The following is a 20559-nucleotide window of genomic DNA, read 5'->3' on the forward strand; positions in this document are numbered from 1 at the left end:
AAATGTCCCTTTTGCTAACAGTACAATATTGCGGGCAATATTACCGCACGTGAACGCTGAAATATCCAGGATGGTGGATTTCGCCGCTCGGACTTTCATTAATATTCATGTCGCCGAGTGAACGTCGACGAGGATTGGGAAAATTTATTTCAAATATTGGCTGCGCGTACAACTGGGACCGAGGATGAGGTTTCGGAATTCGCACGGGCCGTGGAAGAAAAATATGCCGACAAGAAGTTTTTTCGCACCTTGCCCCTCCGTGGCCACATGGGATTACCGAAAGACAAATTGGCAATGTCCCTGGTGCCAGAGGATATTCCTTTACGACAAGAAATAGCAGCCACAATTACTTCTGCTGATGGAAACTGTCTTTTCAATGCTGTAATTCAGTATGATTTTCTTTAATGTATCAGAAACAATAGTTTAGCAAACTTGCCAACTTATGTTTCTGAAATTGAAACAAAAGATTTTGCCAACTTAGGACTTCTGGCAAGTGGTTGATATTGCGGTGTACATGTAAACAATGCCGCTGAGTCTTTAAATTAAGTGGACATCATGATGAGATCATCAAATTTGGTGGTCTCCGAGGGAAAGCTCAACAATTTCCAAAAATAAAAAAAACTTACCATGTAATGAAATGTTGGTGATGTTCATTCTTTACTATGACCAGAATTGTTGTTTGCTATTCTTTAGACATCAACAAAACAGTCCAGGCATTCCTAACGCTAGGAAAGCCTACGATTTGATATTATCATCCAAGATAACGCATTTTCAATATTTTTAGTTTTCGTTTCGGAAAAAAATGGCTACTAACTTTTTGGACTTGGCGACCACTTTGGAATATTTAGGAGCCAAATGTCTCTTTAAGGAAAAAGTTAATTTCGTGCCCTGAATAGGCTTTTGTTTTCCAACAACAGGCTTTTGTTGTCCAACAATAGCCTTTTGTTTTCCAACAATAGGCTTTTGTTAAGAAACACTACGTAAGATAGATCTTGATTAGGAGAGCTTTGTGAATTTCTTTGACTTGTGCTGTATTTGCTAAATAACAAGGACTTTTCCTATAAATTAGAAATCACTAGCCAAAACACTCACTCAATGTTTCATTTTGTTTTGGGTGTTTTAGTTGTCAAGCCTATTTTGGAGGAGATCAGAGACAAGGAATGTTGAAAATCGTCATCCCCGGAAAGGAGCTAAACGACGGCCACTGGCACAATGTCACCATCACTCAACAGCGCCAATTAGTCACACTTCAGGTGGACTCGATGAGTCAACCAAAAATCATCCGAGGGGTATATTTTCACCTTAATCTACATGGAAATCTCTTCATTGGGGGAATGAGCTTCTCGGACTCTGCGATTAACCGCCTAAAGGAAATACAGAATTTCCGCGGGTGTATCGAAAACTTGATATTCCGAGGTAAAAATCTCCTCAGAGAAGCAGCAAAAAAACGCAGTGGGTACAAAGTCCACGGAGAAGTTAAGTTTGAATGCAAGGAGCTTGACTACAGAGTGGTGACAATGTCCAATCCAAACTCAGGATACAGGGTCACTGTTCGCAAGCTGCCTGCTGATAACGACACATTTTCCACCAGTTTCCAATTTCGTTCACACATCAAAGAAGGCTTATTGTTGTCCCGAAGCGCAATTAAAGTCAAGTTGCATCTACGCCTGTCAGGCGGCGCATTGCTTTATGACGTCACTGCTCCGAATGGTTCAAAGACCGTGATAACCCTGGGTTCTAAGCTTGATGATGGTGAATGGCATAGAGTGAACGCTAGTGTCCGAGAGCGGGAACTTCGCTTGCAACTGGACGGACAAACAAGAACGAAGCCTCTGAACCAGTCATTGTTGCTGATGTTGGATTTTGCTAATAAATCTCGTCTTAAGATCTTTCTTGGTGGTTATGACGACTACAAGGACTTTCCCGGATTTGTTGGTTGTCTTTTAAATTTACAAATCGACAGTCAAAGAATAACATTAAAGAATCTCAAGAAAAGCAAACACACCAATGACGATTTAAAATACACATGTCGCCTCTCGAATCACTGTGAGCCAAATCCGTGCAAAAACCGTGGGAAATGCTCACAAGACTGGAAGGGATATCACTGTGATTGCGAATACACACGATTTGAAGGACAAAGATGCGACATTTCAAAATACATGCCTACTTGCGAGTATTACCGATCCTTGGGGTTACAAAGCAGTGAATTTTGTTTGCTGGATTCCGAAGGTGAAGGAACACCCTACACTGCTCTGTGTAACATAACACAAGATTTATCACGAACGTACACAATTATAACTCATAATAAGATGACTAAGACTGGAGTTGGAGAAACCAGAATCTTAGGTTCGCTTTTTAGGCATGATGTAACTTACACTAGCTCTGACAGCATGGAACAAATCAGAGAGCTGATCAGGAAAAGCAAGAAATGTCGTCAACACATCCGGTTTCATTGCTTCAGTTCCAAGCTTCTTAACTCACCCAACGGGCCATCGCACGCGTTTTGGCTGTCACGTGATGGAAATAGACAAGATTACTGGGGTGGGGCTGATCCCGGTAGTAAAAAATGCGCATGCGGAATGCCTGAGCCATCATCTTGCAAAGGTACAGCTAAGTTTTGCAATTGTGACAATAAGGATCGACAGTGGAGGGTGGACGAGGGCTATTTGACAGATAAAAGCACCTTGCCTGTTACGGGACTAGAATTCAGCAAGAAAAGTGCTAGGTCTGATTTTACACTTGGGCCTTTGGAATGTTGGGGCAACTCAGATAAACAAGAAGTTCCCACAATAAAGCCAAAACCGCAAGGACAAAAGATCGACCCTCGATTAGTAAGAGGTTGTCCGAATGTTGAAAGACCCCCAAAACCAACACCATCCTCAACCACATGGACTACACAGAAAACTGAGACAGTGTCCACTGGAAGTTCTTGCCCTGCAGATGACGGCGTTTTTGCGGAAGACTGTACGAATACACCCACGCCATCACCTAATGTTACCATAACAACAACTCACAGTCGCGATGTAGAACATAGGAGACAAAAAATCCCCAAAGGAAATGGAGAAACTAACAGCGAGATGTCTACAATAGCTGTTGTGATGATCTCCGCGGCCTTAGTGGTGATTGTACTTCTATCCATGAAGTTTGGACTTCCTCGTATTATAATGTGTGTTCGAACTCACAGTAAACGTGGTGAATACATTGTACCTCCGGCTGGCTCAGCTGGATACCCATCCAGGTTATTACCCCTAGTGGCCAAGCGTGCTTCCTTACGGGGAAGACAGCTGCCGCAATATGGTGGGAATGATAGATGTGCGGATGGCAACGTCACAAGTGGAATCAAGTCATACTGGGTTTAAGCAAACACCTGACACCGTTCCAAAACTTGCAAGATGAAGATAATATCCTTTGTTCTTTGACGTGATGTCATAGAAGGCCAATTAAATTTGCTTATGAGCAAATAAGTATGAGAACAGTCACTGCATCAGTCGCAGATTGCCATGGAAACCGCCATACCAATCAACAGGCTCTGGGATAACCGAAAGATATAAAGAGGGGGCCATAAAATAATTGGTTATTGCCAGTTATTATGAATTAAAATAGTCAAAACCGTTCCTTAATTACATATATCAATTGAACGTTTGGAATTAATCGATTGTTGAAAGAATGTTTATTGAAAAACGCTTACTGAATATTCTTGAAAAAGTAATGATTTGTAAACAACAATATATAATATTTCAAATTCAGAAAAACAAAAATAAAAAAGCGGTGTGGCCCCTATAAGAAAAGAACGGAAAGGAACCTCTAATCTCGCAAACTAAAGGCATTAAATTGTTGTAAATAATGTGTAAATTCCAAGCCTTAGTTGAAAGTAGAAAAAACAATTTTAGTACTAAACATTAGAAGTGCTTTATCGCCATCTAAAATTTATTCCGTGCCGCCATATTTGTTTTCTGTCGTCATTCGGGTGCCGTTGTTGTCAGATTAGGGATTTTAGCAACGACGACGGCGACAGCAACGAGAACGTCAAAAGAAAAAAAATGGGCTTAATAATAAAAAAAACAACTCTGCATGTGCATTATACTTTTTGGTACATTTCTTTGCCGTCACTGCACGACTAGGACGTGAAATTTCCCGCCGAGACGTTTTATGGAGGACGTAAACACACGACGACGAATTTTTTTTTTTTTTCTTTCTAAACTTATGCGCGGTCTCCAAGAATTCAACTCCAGGAAATTTCACCTGCATTTGACATTTAAAGCAAATTGGAATAATCGCGAGGATGTTTCAAAAAACTCGAATTCAGTTTAATAGTGATGTTTTCGCTGCGGTCGCCGTCGTCATTGCTAAAGCTCCCTAATAGAGGGAACTTAAGCAATGACGACGGTTACGGCAACGAGAACGCCACAAAAGAGTGGGTTTAATGAGCAAAAACAATCGCTCTGCACGTGCGTTATATGTTTTTGTACATTTCTTTGCCGTCATCAGCAAAACAACAACTTGAAATGACCAAATTCAAGGTTTTGTTGTTGTTGTTGTTGGTGGTGTGGAGAACGTGAGGACATGACTGTGAATTTTTCATTCTCCTTCTTACTTGAACGCCGTTCTTTTTAATTGAGTTCCAGGATACTTCGTCCATATTGTACAAGTTGAACGAAGTCGAATAATCGCGAAGTAGTTGAAGTAACTCGGAGTTATATTTTCAAGTGACGTTTCCTTTGCCGTTGCCGTCCTCGTTGTTAAGTTGTTAAGTTCAATGTTGAAGTTAATCCTCCGTACGGGAAAACAATGGCGGCTGTACATCTTACTACAATACCTTGCGAATGTAGCGCAGCCAATAAGCACATAGAAGGCCATATTATTGGCGAATTTCGTCCCTGTATTAACAACATTGTTTATGCTAGATTCGAAGATTTTATGCTTTTTCTGTGCGTTTTTATGAGCGTTTTAAGCGTTTTCCTTCGCTAAGAGTTTTGGGTAAATGTATTAGTCGCTGTCTTTTTCGGTACGGTGGATTGGTCAGCCAAATGACGTCATATATTCGGCGCACGGAAAAGTTAAAAGCGAATGTCATTCAAATGCTGTTTATCTGATAATCAATATATCTTCCATTTTTTCCAAAGAAATTAGAAATTAAGGTTGTATCTACACCAGCTTAACATTATTTTCTTCAAGAGTAGAACTCATCCTTAGATGCGGCGAATGTTTTGAAAAAGTATCGAAACTTCAATTAATAATAGAGCTGCTATCGCAGTCGTTTACATAAATTGAGCAGCTAGGAAATGAAAGCCTAAAAATTCAGGCTTCAAAGAGATTCAAACCCATGACCTCTGGATACCGCTGCAGTGTTCTACCAACTGAGCTGTGAATGATCATTTTGTAAGTTCGTCATTGATCCGTAGGAGTCAGTGAAGAGATGAAAGTGACATATACTGCAATCATTGTTTCGTCGGCAGCTCAAATTATACAGCTTTTTCAATTAATGTTGCGGAGTTTGAATCCCTAGGCTTACGCGACAAGACGGAAAAGAGATATTGGTAGCTGCACACGGTAATTTGGCTACAATTTTTTCGGAATGTTGGAATAAAATGCCATCATGCAACATTTCATTATAATGTTTACATTTAAGAAGGTAGCCTACCTTTAAAATTTTGTCAAACAAGAGCAAACTTTTGCAAAGATAAATTTCAGCTGTAAATGTTCTGCATTAAAGAACCCTGAAAGAAGCGAATGAAGTTCTGCTTTAAAAGACGTCTTTCTTTAAATTATTTAGCAAGGTTTTTACTCCGCTTCCACGGCGATAAAAGTTGTTCACGTGTAAAGAGGTTGTTATCCAATTATACATTAGCAGTACATCTTAGGGTAATTCGTTAAAACAAAAATATTTTTAAAGCGTGTTATCGTTTGTCTCACGATGTAGTCACTTGAGATATAGATTGTGACGTTTCTACTGCTTACTGCAAGTCTTCATCAGGCGATGAAGTCGACTGACTACACGGCACCATTTATATCACGAAGGTATGTTGTGACTGGTTTCGAAACGTCGAAACGTCGCGATCAACATTGTAAGTGACTACATTGTGAGACAAACGATAATATACCTTATTATTATTATTATTATTATTATTATTATTATTATTATTATTATTATTATTATTATTATTATTATTATTATTATTATTATTATTATTATATCTACAACAATAAACAACAACAACCTTTTCCTCGACAAATATAGGTTTATAAATTTGATGGAATTGCTACAGTACAGGTCAAGTGACACAATAAGACTCCTAAAAGGGACAAGCCAAAAGCAGAAGTCAAATTATTCTCGTTAAAAGCGATAGTAAAGAAGCCAGTCAAACTCCTTTGTTAAATGCTTTTGTTGGTATTTTTTTGCCTTGACCATGCTCAAATAGATTTTGAAAAGCGTAGAAGCAATGAAAATGTTGCTGTTAAGATAGTCAGATGTTTTGTGAACGTTAATAAGGAAATAATTCTGCAGATAAATTGCAGTACCATTTTGTAACCAGTCCCTCAATTACTTATGGTTGCACCTAACACTCAAAAGCTAAAGTGAAAACAATTTCCAGTTTTCCAACTTTCAGAGCTTACTCAGGTACAAAGCTTTCCACACTGGTGATTATTGAGCTGAAAGGAACTTAATTCGTTAAATAGAATGATTTTCATTTGAGCGTCGTAGAACTAAATCCAAAGTTATTTACTCTAGCCAATCACAGCAGACGCAAACAGCGCAATGAGCCAATCAGAATTCAAAGCAAATGTATACAAACGTAAATCACGATTGGTTTGTTTTTGTCTGTCATTGGCTGAAAAAGTGGAGCTAGTTTTCCTAACCAATCTTAGATTGTAATGAAGCAAATGAAATAAAACAACCACGAAATTACTTTCGACACTCAATTGAAAACCGTTCTTATAGATTCTTCGATACTCTGCGATTGTCTAAAAGCTTTATTCCTTTCTCCTTTAAAGAGATCTCAGTGACTACTAATTAAGTTGCATTTTAAAAAAATCGATTCACCGACAATATGAAGGCTGAGGAACATGTCTACACTGCTTTAGACTGCGCTATGCAAACCCTGAAGAGCAAAAACAAGAAAAACACGCTACAACCATTTGCGAAAAAGCTTAAAATTCGCCGTTGAAATGGCCATTTTCGACAGTTTTATCGCTATAAACGCCTTCTTCTTCCTCGCTATCATTGTTGTACAGGCACGAGTCCCACAGCGCGCGGTTTTCTACATGTGCGCGCACGCAATGAGCTTTCGCTCTTGTTGTATCAAACGGCCATGCGCAATCACAATTAAAAAAATGTATTGGAAAACCTGTCTGCTGCTAAGAAATGCAAAATGTTCAGACCTGTAAAAATCGCACAAAGTGAGAATTTTTGGATGTTAGACGTTAGTTTTCGTCAAATGGTTGTAACTGCTTTTTGGCTGTTCCGTCAAACCACTCCAAGATCAGTTGTATTGCTTCTCTATAAAAAAAAGTTTTTTTGGTATTAATACTTGCTAGTCTTCATTAAATTTTTGACAATACCTCAATCAATAATTGATTAAAAAGTATTTAGCCTAAAGTGGACCGACAACCTGGTGGCAGGTGTGAACTTCATACTAGTCCATTATTATTATTATTTTTTCTTTTTTATTAGCTTTGCCTTGTTGATACAAAAAAAAGCATCACAATCAATATGTAGATATGTAGATAGCCAATTACTGCGGGCCCAGAGATAAAATATATGTAAAAGAAAGAAAGAAAAAACACATCACATGCAGCACATTGTTGTTACGTCTAGAAATCTTGTGGAGTTGCATTTCAATCCGGTGGTTTTAAATTATTATATTTTTTAGAAAACAGGGCCGTTTCTACGAAATAAATAATTGGAATTTTAACAAACTCGTGCACTTGCCGTATCAATGCGTCGAAAAATGACAATATAGACCACACTTAGGTATCTTAGGTAAGTGCAACCTTCGAGTGCGTCTCCGAGATAACATAAAAGCATGTAACAGTGAACGAAAATACATTTGAAAAAAAAGCCACTCCCTTTAATTTACTTCCTGTAAAGCTAGCGCTGTTGATCATTTAACAATTAGATTATGAGCTCAAGATTTCTGTCGCGTGATAGCTATCACGCATAGAAATCGAGAGCGAATAATCTTATTGTTTTGGTATAAATATACTAGTCGTTCAAAACTAAACAAGTGAATTATCTATATCCTCATCGCAGACGAAGCGGCCGCCATTTTGATGAAAACCGCTACTCACTATCTATCACAGAAAAGATAGCGAGTAGCGTAGCCAATCAGAGAACGGAATTCGTGATAGAACACTAGTAGATTTATACTAAAAATTATTTTTATTAACCTTGATATAAGCAGCACACTCTCGAGTACTTGGAAGCTTAGCTAAGCTTAAACCGAGTTTTAATTTCTCTCGTATAAACAGCTGTAATACAAAATTTAGATCATAATAGATCTCTCTTTCTACGAGTGGTGTAGCTATGACAACATATAAGTAACATCAAAGTGTCACACGGTCATGAACTCTGTTCGTCAAAGAAGGTCGAATTTAATCGCCCCCAGTAGCAGTAAAGTGAAAATGCGTTTAAATAATAATCTTAACATTTTACCGCGGCTTAGTGTTAATAGGTTGTCATGCTTAAACGACCGGCCCTATATGTGCAAATGAAAGCAACGAATTTGACCTGTTTAATTTCTTTTTCCTAATTACCTGCACCCAGGTCACCAAAGATAAATAGATCGATAGATCTCAATTTTGTTCGGAATTTCGGACAAGAAAACGTATATAAATTAAAAAATTTGAAACTGGTATAAAAAGAATCTACATAAGCCCAGAATCTCCAGACTTCATGTATCCTCCATTTTACCTGCTGCCTGGACGCAAAGCTTTATTCATGTTTTACAACGTCTTGGTCCCGAACAAGTCAAACGGAGGGTAAATATGTTCTTATCGACCACTGCTCAAGACGCTAATTTCCAGAATGCATTCCTTACAAACATTTAACTTCACTGTTTTAAAACGTAAACAGTTTTCTATCCTGATTTCAAACCAACTTGGATCGCTGATAACAAAGGAGCCTGTTTGGAAAAAATATAATGCAAATTAGGATGAGAATAAGTAAAAAATGAAAAGAAATGATTAATGGCAATTAAACGTCAAGCAAGTTGACATTAATTAATTAATTAAGTTCTTGTCTTTCCCGCAAATAAAGTGTGTGAGTGTGTGTGTGTAAGGGGGGGGGGGGGGGGGGGGTTCCTTGATTCCGCCAACATAGGCTCTGTTTCCCGAACAGCGGCTATTTATCGACTCGCTCCATTACTCGACCAATCTCGTACCCAGAATCCTCAGGTTCTTTGGCCAGCAGTTGGTCGCCAGGAGGCTGCCCCGTAACGGCTTGCATTGTTTTACAACCCAGAGTCTCTCCTGGCGACCAACCGCTGGACAAAGAGCCCGAGGACTCTGGGTACGAGATTGTTATTCGACGCAATGGGGAGATTCCTCGAGTGAAGTGGGAAAGATCGTTAAACAGCAGTAGAATTATTTAAAATGGGAAAAGGATTCAGCGGCCTGTACTGGCAAGTGCTTTTGTGTTTTGCTTTCACCTTCCTTACCTTTTCAGAGTTCATAGTTTGGAAGTTGATGCTGAGAAGGACACGTATTTTCTGACATGCGAGTCTCGATGCACTGCATGGTACACTGTTTGCCCATTGGTCATACTGTACGCCCCATACTCCACTGCGCCATGGTTCGTGTCATCCAACTGCACCACATCCGGGGAATCAGTGCGCACCGAGTGACGATACACCTCAATATCCGGGATATTCTTTTTCCTTCGACAGCTCTTGCACGAAATGCAGCAAACGTAGCTTCGACCGGACCGCTTCACAACAACGAAGATAATCACCCAAATAAGGATAATGAAGGCGAGCACAGAAGACGTGACCAGGATAATGAACCTAGCGTCGTAGACTATTCCTCCCTTGACGTGAGTGATGTAAGAAACACTTCCATTGGTTATCACCACCACTCTTGGAGAATTGGGTTTGTCTGCTGTCTCCGTCGGCAGCGTGTCAGTCTTGCCTTTGGTGGTGATGCTGGAGCGCACTGTAACGCCACTCTTACCTGTGGTAATGGAAGAATGTACTGTCACACCATCGTTCTTGGCATCGTGACTTAACACAGACGTCACCATAGTAGTTGAGGTTTTGTGCGTTGCGATAGTGGTCGTCATGGTTACATGAGGTTTGGGGGGATACAGTGTATTTATAGGTTTACCTGTGGGAGATGTAGTGGTGGACGTTTTCCCTGCTCGAGCCGTCGTTACTGCTGTCTGGGTAGAAATGAGGGGGGTGCTTTTGTCCACTGTGGGGGGTGGGTTGACCAATCTGCACACAGACGAGATGAAATTAGCATTGCTGACGTGACTAGATGTGTGACCGGAAGAGCCAAAGCACTCCAAAGGTCCGAGAGTGAAGAAGGAATCCTCAGCATCCTTCGAGAACTCTAGCATAGCCACTGGCAACGATGATTTATCCGTTAAATAACCTATGAAAGAACGATGTCATATACTGTACGTGAGCATAAATATTGGGGTGTTTAAGCAAATTTAACCTCAATGTCAAGTCCAAAGTAATGTATTGTTTTCAGTTTATATCTGTTTCCCTCAAAAGGCTGGCGACTGATAGTTGCCCCTTGGAAATTTGATGTTGTTAAAACAAATATTAGCCCGAGAAGCGAAGCTTGGATGGCTTATAAGCTAGTTGTAAAAACATCAAATTTCCAACGGGAAACTGTCAAACCGATTGTCTCTAGACGGAAACACTCGGATCCATTGTTTTTATTGTTCACCATGTACTAAAGTTTCTTCCGGGTAGGCGGTATCTTCCCGAATTTACAGCTCACCAATTTGACCTTTGACCTTCAAGGTTGAAGTAAAAAAAGACAAATGAACAACGTTCAGGATAAAAATACAATGCAAGCAACCTGTTTGAATGAATTCAAAGAACAAATGAGAATTTTTTCGCGGGTGAGTTCTATACATCGAGGCATTTTCGCTCGATGGATACTACGCTCTCTCCACTTATCAACGTCACATCACCTGATCAATTTAAACCAATCAGACACGGGTGAATAGGTCAACTATTTACACCGATAGCACCCATTCCGGGAACTGTAAAGGCCGATTCAGCCGATACAAAGTTTGTTTGCGACTATGGTATGCGACTTCTGTAGTGCGCGTTGGTGTAATGTAAAATTTCGTATAAACTCTCGTCATTCGACATTGCCTACGTGAGATTTTGAAACACGTTTGATAATGTAGTCTGTTCCAGGCGTTCCGATAGTGGGTATTAGGGAGCTTAAGACGGCAACGAAAACGTCACCCGAAAATATATCTTTATTTCATTTATTCTACTTCGCGATTATTTCAACTTGCTCAACTTTTACAAAAATGGCGAACTACCCAGGAACCAAATTGGAAGAAGTGACGTGCAAGTTAAGAAAGAATATGAAAAAATCACCGTCGTGCGTTCACGTTCTCCACAACACCGTAAATGTGATCATTTCACGTTGTTGTTTTGCAGAGGACGGCAAAGAAGTGTACCAAAATGTAAAACGCACGTGCAGAGCGATTGTTTTTGCTCATTAAACCTATTGTTTTGCGGCGTTGTCCTTGCCGTCGCCGTCGTCGTTGCTTAAGCTCTCTATCCCCAAGACGAGGAGCGGGAAAAACGGGAAAAGACTCGGAAGAAGAGGCACCTTCCCTTTCCAGCCTCCTTGCTTTTATTATTCGCCGTTCGCATCGCAATTTTTTTTGCGTTGGTCTCCACTTTCTGAACGCCTGGATTGAAAATACAGTAATAGGTAATACGTGTCGTGCGCGATAAGCTGCATGTTTAACTTACAGGAAACAATTTGTGTTGTAATGTTGTCGTCAGCATATCGCATAAAACAATAAGTCGGATCATTTAGGCCGATTTAGACGCGGCCAGATTTTCTTTTTATGCAACGTGCTGGTGACAAGTCTACTATAAGAATTGTTGCGTGTAAATTAAACCTACAACGTAACTATAAATGTGGTAGAAGTTTGGAACATATAACTATGGGTGCTAGTGTAGAGTTGTGTTCTCACTCACCCGAATCCTGTCTCCACCTGTCATCATTGTCAGCGTCGCAGTTGCAGTACTTAGAGGGGTCCTCACAGCTTTTAGTCAATCCACAAGCGCATTTATTGCTGCCAGCGGGTGCACCGCCCCAATAATTTTGCGGGACAAAGGTACTTGATAACCACTTTACCTGCTCTGGACCAATTGGTGAATTCAGAAGTTTGGAATTGTAACAGTCATATTTAATGAATTGCCGACAGGTTGAACTGCGCTGTATTATCGCGAGAACACTAGCAATGTCACTTCTATAAGTGATTCGTTGATAATAATGGCCGCCCACGTCGCTTGCGCCGAAAGGGACTTTAGTTTTACCCTCTTTGTCATGATTTATCACCGTCGTGGCGGCATCAGAGGCTGACATGTTACACAACACAGTAAAGGCACTCAAAGGCCCTGTTCCGTCAGGGTCCACTTCACAGTACGAATCACGGGTCACTCCCAGTGCCTTGTACTCCTGGCATGTGGCACGGTAAAGAGGAACCTCGCAGTGGGCCCCATGATAAAAGGTCCCTTCACAGTCACACGAGGAAGCTCTCCATGTTTGCAAACACTCGCCTCCGTTGCGACAGGGATTGGGGAAACACTTGCTTGAGATAGCACAACGATTGATGACCGCACCGCTTATGTGAGAGCCGCTTAAGCTGATTAAGTTCATTGGATTACCGTTCAGTTTTATTCGGTGCATACAGCCAACAAATCCTCCATTCTGTGTTCCGTAACCGATGTAAACACGATTTCGAAAATCACCAATCTTTGACAGCCATGGATTTTCGTGACGTAATTTTGGTTTAGAATCCAACTGCAACCACAATTCCTTGTCAGTTACCCCGGCCGTCACGTGATGCCACATCCCATCATTCAAGTCGTCGCCTTCGCTTATTTTAATTGGTTCATCAGTTCCTACTCGAATTTCAAGATCAAGGCTTCCCGATGAGAGCACAAGATAGACACGCGCATTGCTGCTTTGCTTGTAAACTAAAACACCATTTCCATCGTAAGTCCGAAAGTTCAAAGCTACAGTGAAGTTTTTGGGTGAGCGCTTGCTAAGTTTCAGATGCGTATCAGGCGTTGGGAAGTTTACGGGAACGTACTCAGTATTCGGACAATAAAATAGCACAGAGCCATGGGTGGCATAATCAGAGAGGTGATCCTTGGCGCCATAAAGGATATCCTTTAAATCGAAATATAGATCTTTCATACAGCCAATGAAATTTGGTGCATCTATCGCCCCGTAATCACCAGATACGCTGCTCTTCAGGCCGCCAACATAGAGGAATGTGTCGAGATCAAGGCTGATGAAGGAGCCAGGGGTGGTTGTTTGTTTTGTGATCTTATCAACAGTAAGAACAACGGTGCGTTGATTTCGGTCGACTTTGACTTGGTGCCATTTGTTATCCGACAAGTTATTTCCAAGGATCACTGTATGTTTCCCAGAGATGCTTTTAGAGCTGCCAAGGTTGATAGTAAATCTAATGCGATAAAGAGAGCAAATTCAGTTATATGAGAAAATAAATTGTTTTCTGATGCTGGAAAACAAAATAAGCTTTCAGGATCTACAAAAAAAAATCAAAGCGTTACAAGCTTTCGATTCCTTCGCGCAATCTTTTTCAAGTAAGTAGAGGTTGATTTATGTAACGTGACTTGAGGAGGTTGAGTCACGTTCCAAAATGTTCAAAACGACCGCTGGTAGTTCGTAAGTGCTGTCTCGATTCAGTTCAGCATAGTTTATTTATCAGTTAGAGTGCAATCCTGATACATTACAACTCCAATTTGATGCAAACTCACTGTAAATGAAAACTTGTTTCTTTCCAACTTCGTTTTATTGAAGCCTCTATACAATGCAACGTTTATAAATTACATTTTTGACACAATGCATCGTTGTTCAATGCAAATTGTGTATTATGTCCGAGGTTTGTTAGTGCTTCACCAATCGAGCTATCAAGCCAACTCAGTGGTAGCTGGTCATTCGCTGTATGCCGAATTTCATGAATTTCAGTTTAATCTCATCACGGATAATTTTCGAAGTCAGAAAATGACCAGCTCCCAGCTGCCTTGATAGCTCAATTGGTAGAGCACCGCACCGGTGTCAGGGCGGTCATAGGTTCGAAAACCGTCCAAGCTTGATTTTTTTAAGGCTTTCTTTTCGCAACTGCATAAACTGCGTACATAACTGTACTGATCATTCACTTTTTCATTCTTTCACCCGCAGTTCAAATGTATCCTACATTTCACTTTCATCTCATCACCGCTACAGGTCAGTATTACGAATTCACAACATGACCAGCTCCCAGTTGGCTTGAAAGCTCAGTTGGTAGAACACTGCACCGGCATCGCAGTGGTCATGAGTTCGAATCCCGTTCAAGCCTGAAATTTTTTCAGGCTTTCTTTTCGCAACTGCCAGTTGCTTAAGTTGCGTAGTAACTGCGAGGATCTTTCTTCTATTTTATCTTTCATCCGCAGTTCAAAATATCTCTTTCATATTTACATTCATTCATTCATTCATTCATTCATCCTTCACTGGTATATTACGAACTCACAATATGACCATCTCCCAGTTGGCTTGATAGCTCAGTTGGTAGAGCACTGCATTGTAGTGCACTACATGCTTTCTTTTCGCAACTGCGTTAATTCCACGTAGGAACAGGATTTAGTAACTATGTACTTTCGAATACTGAAGAGAAAAGCCGGCAAACGTTTTATGATAGTAAAGGAGCTTATTCTTGATTCAGTGACTCAAAGTGTAGCTTTGCAATTTATAGCAGGAATAGATTGTGGAACGAAATAGATATACAAAAACGTGAAAACCTGTTGACAACTTATTTCTTTCACCGTGTTTTTTTTGTCAATATTTACCACTTGTTTTTAAGAAATGTTTGTAAAAAACTGTTTGAAGACTAACGTTTACGCTCTGGAATTTAAATTCTGTGAACAAATTAAATTGTGTTCAGCCCTGCCTACTAATCGTTTTCTTTTTCTTCTTCTTCTTCTTTTCTTTCTGTTTTTTTTTTTTTTTTGATAAAACGATTCGTCTTCAAACAGAATAAAAAAACTGATATCAAAGCGTTCATACCGCCTGTTTTCTATGCGAAACTTATTAAAGCCAAATTAAGCACCAGAGACCATACTTATATAAGTTCAATTTTTTCTTTCTTAAATTTCCTAATTAACAATGTTAAAGACTTTTTTCTTTAAAAAAGCTTTCAAAAAAATGCCTCTTTTTTAAATTTTGATTCAATTTTCATTCTTTTCCGATACTTAGCGGAATAGCAAATAACTCACTAAGTTCACTGTCGTCTCGATTCTTACTCATTGTTTACATGGCAATGACTTGATAATCAAGTTGTAAAACAATCGTTTTCGTGCGATAACCGCCTTCTAGCGTCTTGATGACTACATTTTACAAAAATATATTCCACGAAACAATATTACGATAGAGATAAGGATACACCCGGAAAGTGATAAAACCGCTTCTTCATTTGAAGTTCATAGGACTAAATTATCGCGTAACAACCTTGAACTGCATCAACTGAAGTCACGAACTGATACAAAAATATTCATAGCGCCAATCATGATGAAAATAATGAAATACATTACAGATGTATTCTTCTCAATCAGAGAACAAAAAAAAAATACTCATATCCGCGATCTGAAACGATGAGCTTCTCGCTTTAGTATTCTGATAATTTGTCGATTGATGTTATTATAAAATAATTGATTGCGTTTCCGCATCTGGGATAATCAATTTTCAAGAAAACTTTCCGGGCCCGATCGCATCCATTTTCCAATCGATTGGAGTTTATTTTACTTGAAACTTGCCAATATTTCACATAAAATTGAAGAGATTTTAAAATCCGTCAAGGTCGAACCTCTTTGAATCAATTGATCGAGTTAAACGTTCGTGTGAAATAGTATTCGGATTCGGAAAGATAGTAATCATGGCAGGGGTGCCAGACGTCGAACATACAATGGTTTTTGTTCATATTTACTCTTGCGTTAAAAAAAAAAAAAACCTTTCAACTCTTGTCGCTTTCCTTTGTGTGACAGGTGCAAATAGATAAAGCGTAAAAAAAACTTCAAAGCGCATTCTTTGATATAAAGAAAAGACTCCTTTTGTAATAAGACTATCTTTTCTTTTTTAAGAGTTTGCAAACAGACGCCTTATTTAGAGAACTCCAACCCGAAGAGAAAATATCTCATTGGCTTAAGAAACAACAGATTTACGAGGGATGATGTTTTCCGTCCATAAACTAGGATCTTCGCATTGTAACAAAAATAAAAACTATACAACGTAATTAATTTACCACTCGGTGGTCGTATTTCTTTTAGAACTCCTTTCTTTTTTGAAAAAACTTGCTCTATGTGTTTAATGCGTATTTCATGCCTGTATAAAATGCTTTCAAACTGAAAGCATGATCAAGAAATTTATGTCGTTCTGTGGGCATTCCGCAATCATTTTTCTCGTTTGTTATGTTTAAGCTAAATCCCATGTTTTATTAAATAATATGTTATTTTCCCAACGTTGATATCAGTAACAAAGCCGGCTACGCAGCTGAGAGAAGCTTTTAGTGAAAGAAAACGCAAATGGTTTGAGTTATTTTTTAACATGAATTCTTGTCGTAAACGCAAGACGTGCTAAAGTGCAAGTCTAGTGCGATAATTGTCAGAATATCAAGAATTGAAACACTGATGTCTCCAGTCAATAAGTGAATGAAATTGTATTATATTCACAAAGATAACAGCTTATAATCAGCGACGATACTAAGCGTATTGGTAACGCTGAGGCACAGAACATCCGCCTTTGTTGGATCTTCAGAAACCATCACACTTCTTTAGTTCGCCAATTTTCACCTCGTTTTACTGTAATTAACCCAACACGAACAATAAGCCCAGCTTTTGTTTATATTTCCGAACCGCACAAACTTTTGACAAACTTTGCCAGAGCTGACAGCAAGCAAACAGTAACAATATAAACTGAATTAGAAAACACCTTTCTTTCTTTCTTTTCTATGCATCTCCCTTATGCATGAAAATTAATTAAAAATGGAAGTTTTTTGAGGGAGAATCCGGCTATTTGAAGCAAAAATCCCGTACCTTGCAACCGCACTGCACAGCAACTCACCGAAAGTTATGTTTTTCCTGATTTAATCTCGTGTTTTTAAGAAGAAATTCCTTTCTGTGAAAGTGAGTTGCTTCGGGTTAACGAAAAAGAATAAAAACTGCTTAAAATTATCGAAAGCTCTTACCTGATCCGTCCGTGAACAAGTTCAATAGTAATAAAATCCCCTTGCGAGCCACTACTGTGGATAAACAGGCCGGAAGGTTGAAATGTCTTGAACGAAAAGTTGATGTCATTTGTTTTCGTAGCAATACGGTTGGAACGAAGATCGTACGTAATAAATCCATTTCCCTCCATGCTTACTTCAACTTCAGCCGAAGAAAAATATGAACCGATCACAAGCCATGAAACGCAAATTAAGAACCCCTGACTTGAAGTCATCGCGACTTGGGAGCAAGCACCCACGCAAAGCAGGTTCGAGTTAGATACTTGCCGCTCACAAGCTTATCACGACTGGATCTTTTCAGCAAGCAAAACACTATTTGTTTCCACGATCGTTCTTTGGCTAATTAGCGGCAAAACAGGGTTAATAAGCAATAAATAGCGCTCCGAAAAACAAAGAGACAATGCCCATATCATATGATTGGGCAGCAGTGATCAATTGAGTTAACACGATATGTAACATGTCCAATGAAATGTAAGCTTGTGGCTATTGTATAATAAACCGCTTAGAGGTATCAATTTTCTGCATAAAGAAGTGGTTAAGTGCTTTATAATGATCGATACACCATAAGAGTTTTTATACCGTATCAACACGCTTGATTTTTATGCGATCAGACAGGGTTTTTGTTCTCGTGTGACTTGTAAAAGTCAGTTCGCAATTACAAGGAAAAGCTTGGCTGTAGGCATTAATTCAAGCTCGGAAAAGTTGATGTATTTATACTTTTGAAACTTGCGGGTTCCCACCTGCCACGTACATTACAAAATTTGCCTAATTTCTTTCATAAAAAGAAAGAACACTGTGTTTTGCGTAATTTTATGCGCCTGCAACAAACGGATTAATCTTTAAAATGTATCTCTGTAGAAAATAATGTGTACGGGTCTATTTTGTTTTGACTTGGCCCTTGTTTTCCCCTCCCTCCCAGAAATGAAAGAAAAGACATCTGTCAATAACGCGGATGTTTTACTTTCACATTTAAAAAATAGTGGAAATGGGCACGAATTATGCAGAAATCGTGCTGTGTAGTTCGTCTGTTCAATAAATCGATCAAATTGGTTCTCGAAACGGTTTCTCAATCTTTATAGATTGATGTTTAATGACAGCTAAACAGTTATAATGCCCCTTTCACTGAACGAATGCAAAAATCCCTGAATGAAAAAACGGGAAATTTGACTAAACGCGAATAAATTTAACGTATCTATAATTTTTTTTTGCATTTGTTTTCTTGTCGTTGGATATAAAATGTAAGTTGTTTTCAAAAAATTCATATAAATAACTAAATTAACACATCTACGAAATATCTTAATTGTTCATTAAGCAAAATTTACAGTTACAATTTGCGTGGAAGCCATTCAAGTCTCTGGATTATTCTGTCTTGAATTTCTTTCCTTTTTTTTTTTTGGCTTTGAACTGGTAAGAACCGGTGAGAAAATTAAAACACATCCTTCACTTCCAACTTGATCGCCAAAGGTTTCTAACATTCGAACATTTCCCCTTAAAACGTTGAATACGGTGTTAGAATCCTTTGCTGATCTTACGAAACCTGAAAATCGTGTTTTATATATACTTCTGGGAGAGCATGATGTCGCAGTTGTCAACTATCAGACTGATGCCTCTCTCAAGGTATGCCCGTATTACGCAATATCACATGCTTTATTGCTACCTTGTTAGGAAAACCCGCATTTTGCCGGAGAAGAAATGGCGGTAAAACTTACAATTCCTTACTTTACTTTCCCCTTATTGTCTCCGGGTAGTTGACAATTTATCCTTTGAAAATGATATCTCATCGCGCACAAACTCATGATTTTTTACCCAAGGCTTACCCCCCCCCCCCCCCCACCTCACCCCCCTCGGAACTAACCGGCCGGGCTCATCCTGGTAACTTAACGGGCCCGATAAGTGATTTTGGTGATAAACGTTTCTTAACCATTTTTGTTAGCTTTGAATACTATAAATTTTAAACTCTTATAATTCTATGAAAAAATTGGCCAAGTAAAATGTCTGTAATCACTGTGTAATCGGCGAAAAAACATTTAAAAATATACTTATCGGGCCCGGTAAGTTAGCGGGACTTTCAAGAAACGGGCCCCAGGACAGTTTGGAAATGGCTGGATAGACCTTCTCAAAGTCCGTTTCTGTGGGAGTCCGTTGCTCGTCGGTTCCTCTTTCGGTGCATAAGAAGACGACTTGAGGCTAATGGACGGAGTGCACCATTTATCGACCCCATGACTCCTCAATTTTTCGATACCAGTGCAGTGCTCTACCAGCCGCGCGATCGGGTTGAAGCCTCAAGTTTTAGGACTTTATTGTTACGTTCGCGCCCACTAAAGGGTGCATACCTAAGGCCTGTTCCAAACGTCGCGCTACTGCCGTGCCGAGCTAAATTCAAGAATTTCATTCGTCTTAAACAGGGCAGTAGCACGACGTTTGAACATGGGCTACAGGAAACATGGGTTTCGACCAACTAAGGATCACATTTATTTTAAATTAAGTCGAATTACTCACAATGAAGTAGTCTTTTGACTTTTCTGGTCGTTTCTCCTTATTTATTTCTTGTAGGATAGCCATAACATTCTTATATCGCCAGCATGCATTCGTTAAGTCTTGGTAACTGTGCCATGTTATTGAAACCCCAGGCGCGGCCGCTAAGCGCGTGAGCGTTAACACTAAAAAGTGACTGGGTAGGAAATGATTTAACCGTTGCTAGGAGATAAGAGCTATTGGCCAATCACTGAACCGAAAATACAATAGGCATTGTTTTTCAAATTCCTCTGCACCTGGTAAGAGCACTGCAAACTCTTTCCAACCCTTGCTAGTTGCAAAATATGACAAAAAGATTACTCTCCCCACATGCCCACTCAAAAAACAATTTTGAAATATATGACTGTACTGATATATTTGGGCTTTGAAAAATGCTTAGTTTATTGGATTGCTGTTGGCCAAACTGTGTATTGAATTCAATGATAATTTTTCTAAGTCAGATAAACAGAAGAAGGTCAAGAAGTAGAATAACGAAGGAAAAAGTTCCATTACATGTAATAACGTTTTAATTAGGATTTTTACAAACATTACTT

At 39.3% G+C, this 20559-nt stretch overlaps 2 protein-coding genes across 5 annotated transcripts in view; one reads left to right on the forward strand and one right to left on the reverse strand.

Annotated features, from left to right (window-relative positions):
• Positions 1-5735, forward strand: part of LOC146489752 (contactin-associated protein-like 2) — a 229053-nt gene extending 223318 nt beyond the window's left edge. For all 3 annotated transcript variants that reach the window (XM_085093344.1, XM_085093480.1, XM_085093415.1), the window contains one exon: positions 1124-5735. In XM_085093344.1, the coding sequence (XP_084949470.1) occupies positions 1124-3359 (2236 nt within the window). In that variant the 3' untranslated portion in view covers positions 3360-5735. The remainder of the gene's footprint in view (positions 1-1123) is intronic.
• A 2695-nt stretch (positions 5736-8430) lies between these two features.
• LOC146489765 (contactin-associated protein-like 2) lies at positions 8431-17785 on the reverse strand. Of its 2 annotated transcripts, XM_085093250.1 has the most exons (5): positions 17453-17785; positions 12180-13678; positions 10321-10590; positions 9657-10167; positions 8431-9122 (listed from the first exon to the last, which is right to left on the reverse strand). In XM_085093250.1, the coding sequence occupies exons 1-4, from the start codon at positions 17704-17706 to the stop codon at positions 9668-9670; spliced, it is 2523 nt and encodes an 840-aa protein (XP_084949376.1). In that variant the 5' UTR covers positions 17707-17785; the 3' UTR covers positions 8431-9122; positions 9657-9667. The 2 variants fall into 2 exon arrangements, with proteins under 2 accessions (XP_084949376.1, XP_084949311.1); XM_085093185.1 differs by having other exon boundaries at positions 9657-10590.
• Between the last annotated feature and the right edge of the window lie 2774 nt (positions 17786-20559).

The sequence above is a fragment of the Pavona decussata genome, unplaced genomic scaffold (assembly GCF_977016875.1).
Source record: "Pavona decussata unplaced genomic scaffold, jaPavDecu1.1 SCAFFOLD_3, whole genome shotgun sequence".
NCBI lineage: Eukaryota > Metazoa > Cnidaria > Anthozoa > Scleractinia > Agariciidae > Pavona > Pavona decussata.

Excerpts from the sequence above, each read along its gene's own strand:
- LOC146489765 (XM_085093185.1), bottom strand. The coding sequence starts at position 17,706 with ATGACTTCAAGTCAGGGGTTCTTAATTTGCGTTTCATGGCTTGTGATC. Across the intron at positions 13,679-17,452 it reads CTTGTTCACGGACGGATCAG|ATTTACTATCAACCTTGGCA; the intron begins GTAAGAGCTTTC and ends TTATCGCATTAG. Across the intron at positions 10,591-12,179 it reads CAGGTGGAGACAGGATTCGG|GTTATTTAACGGATAAATCA; the intron begins GTGAGTGAGAAC and ends GTTCTTTCATAG.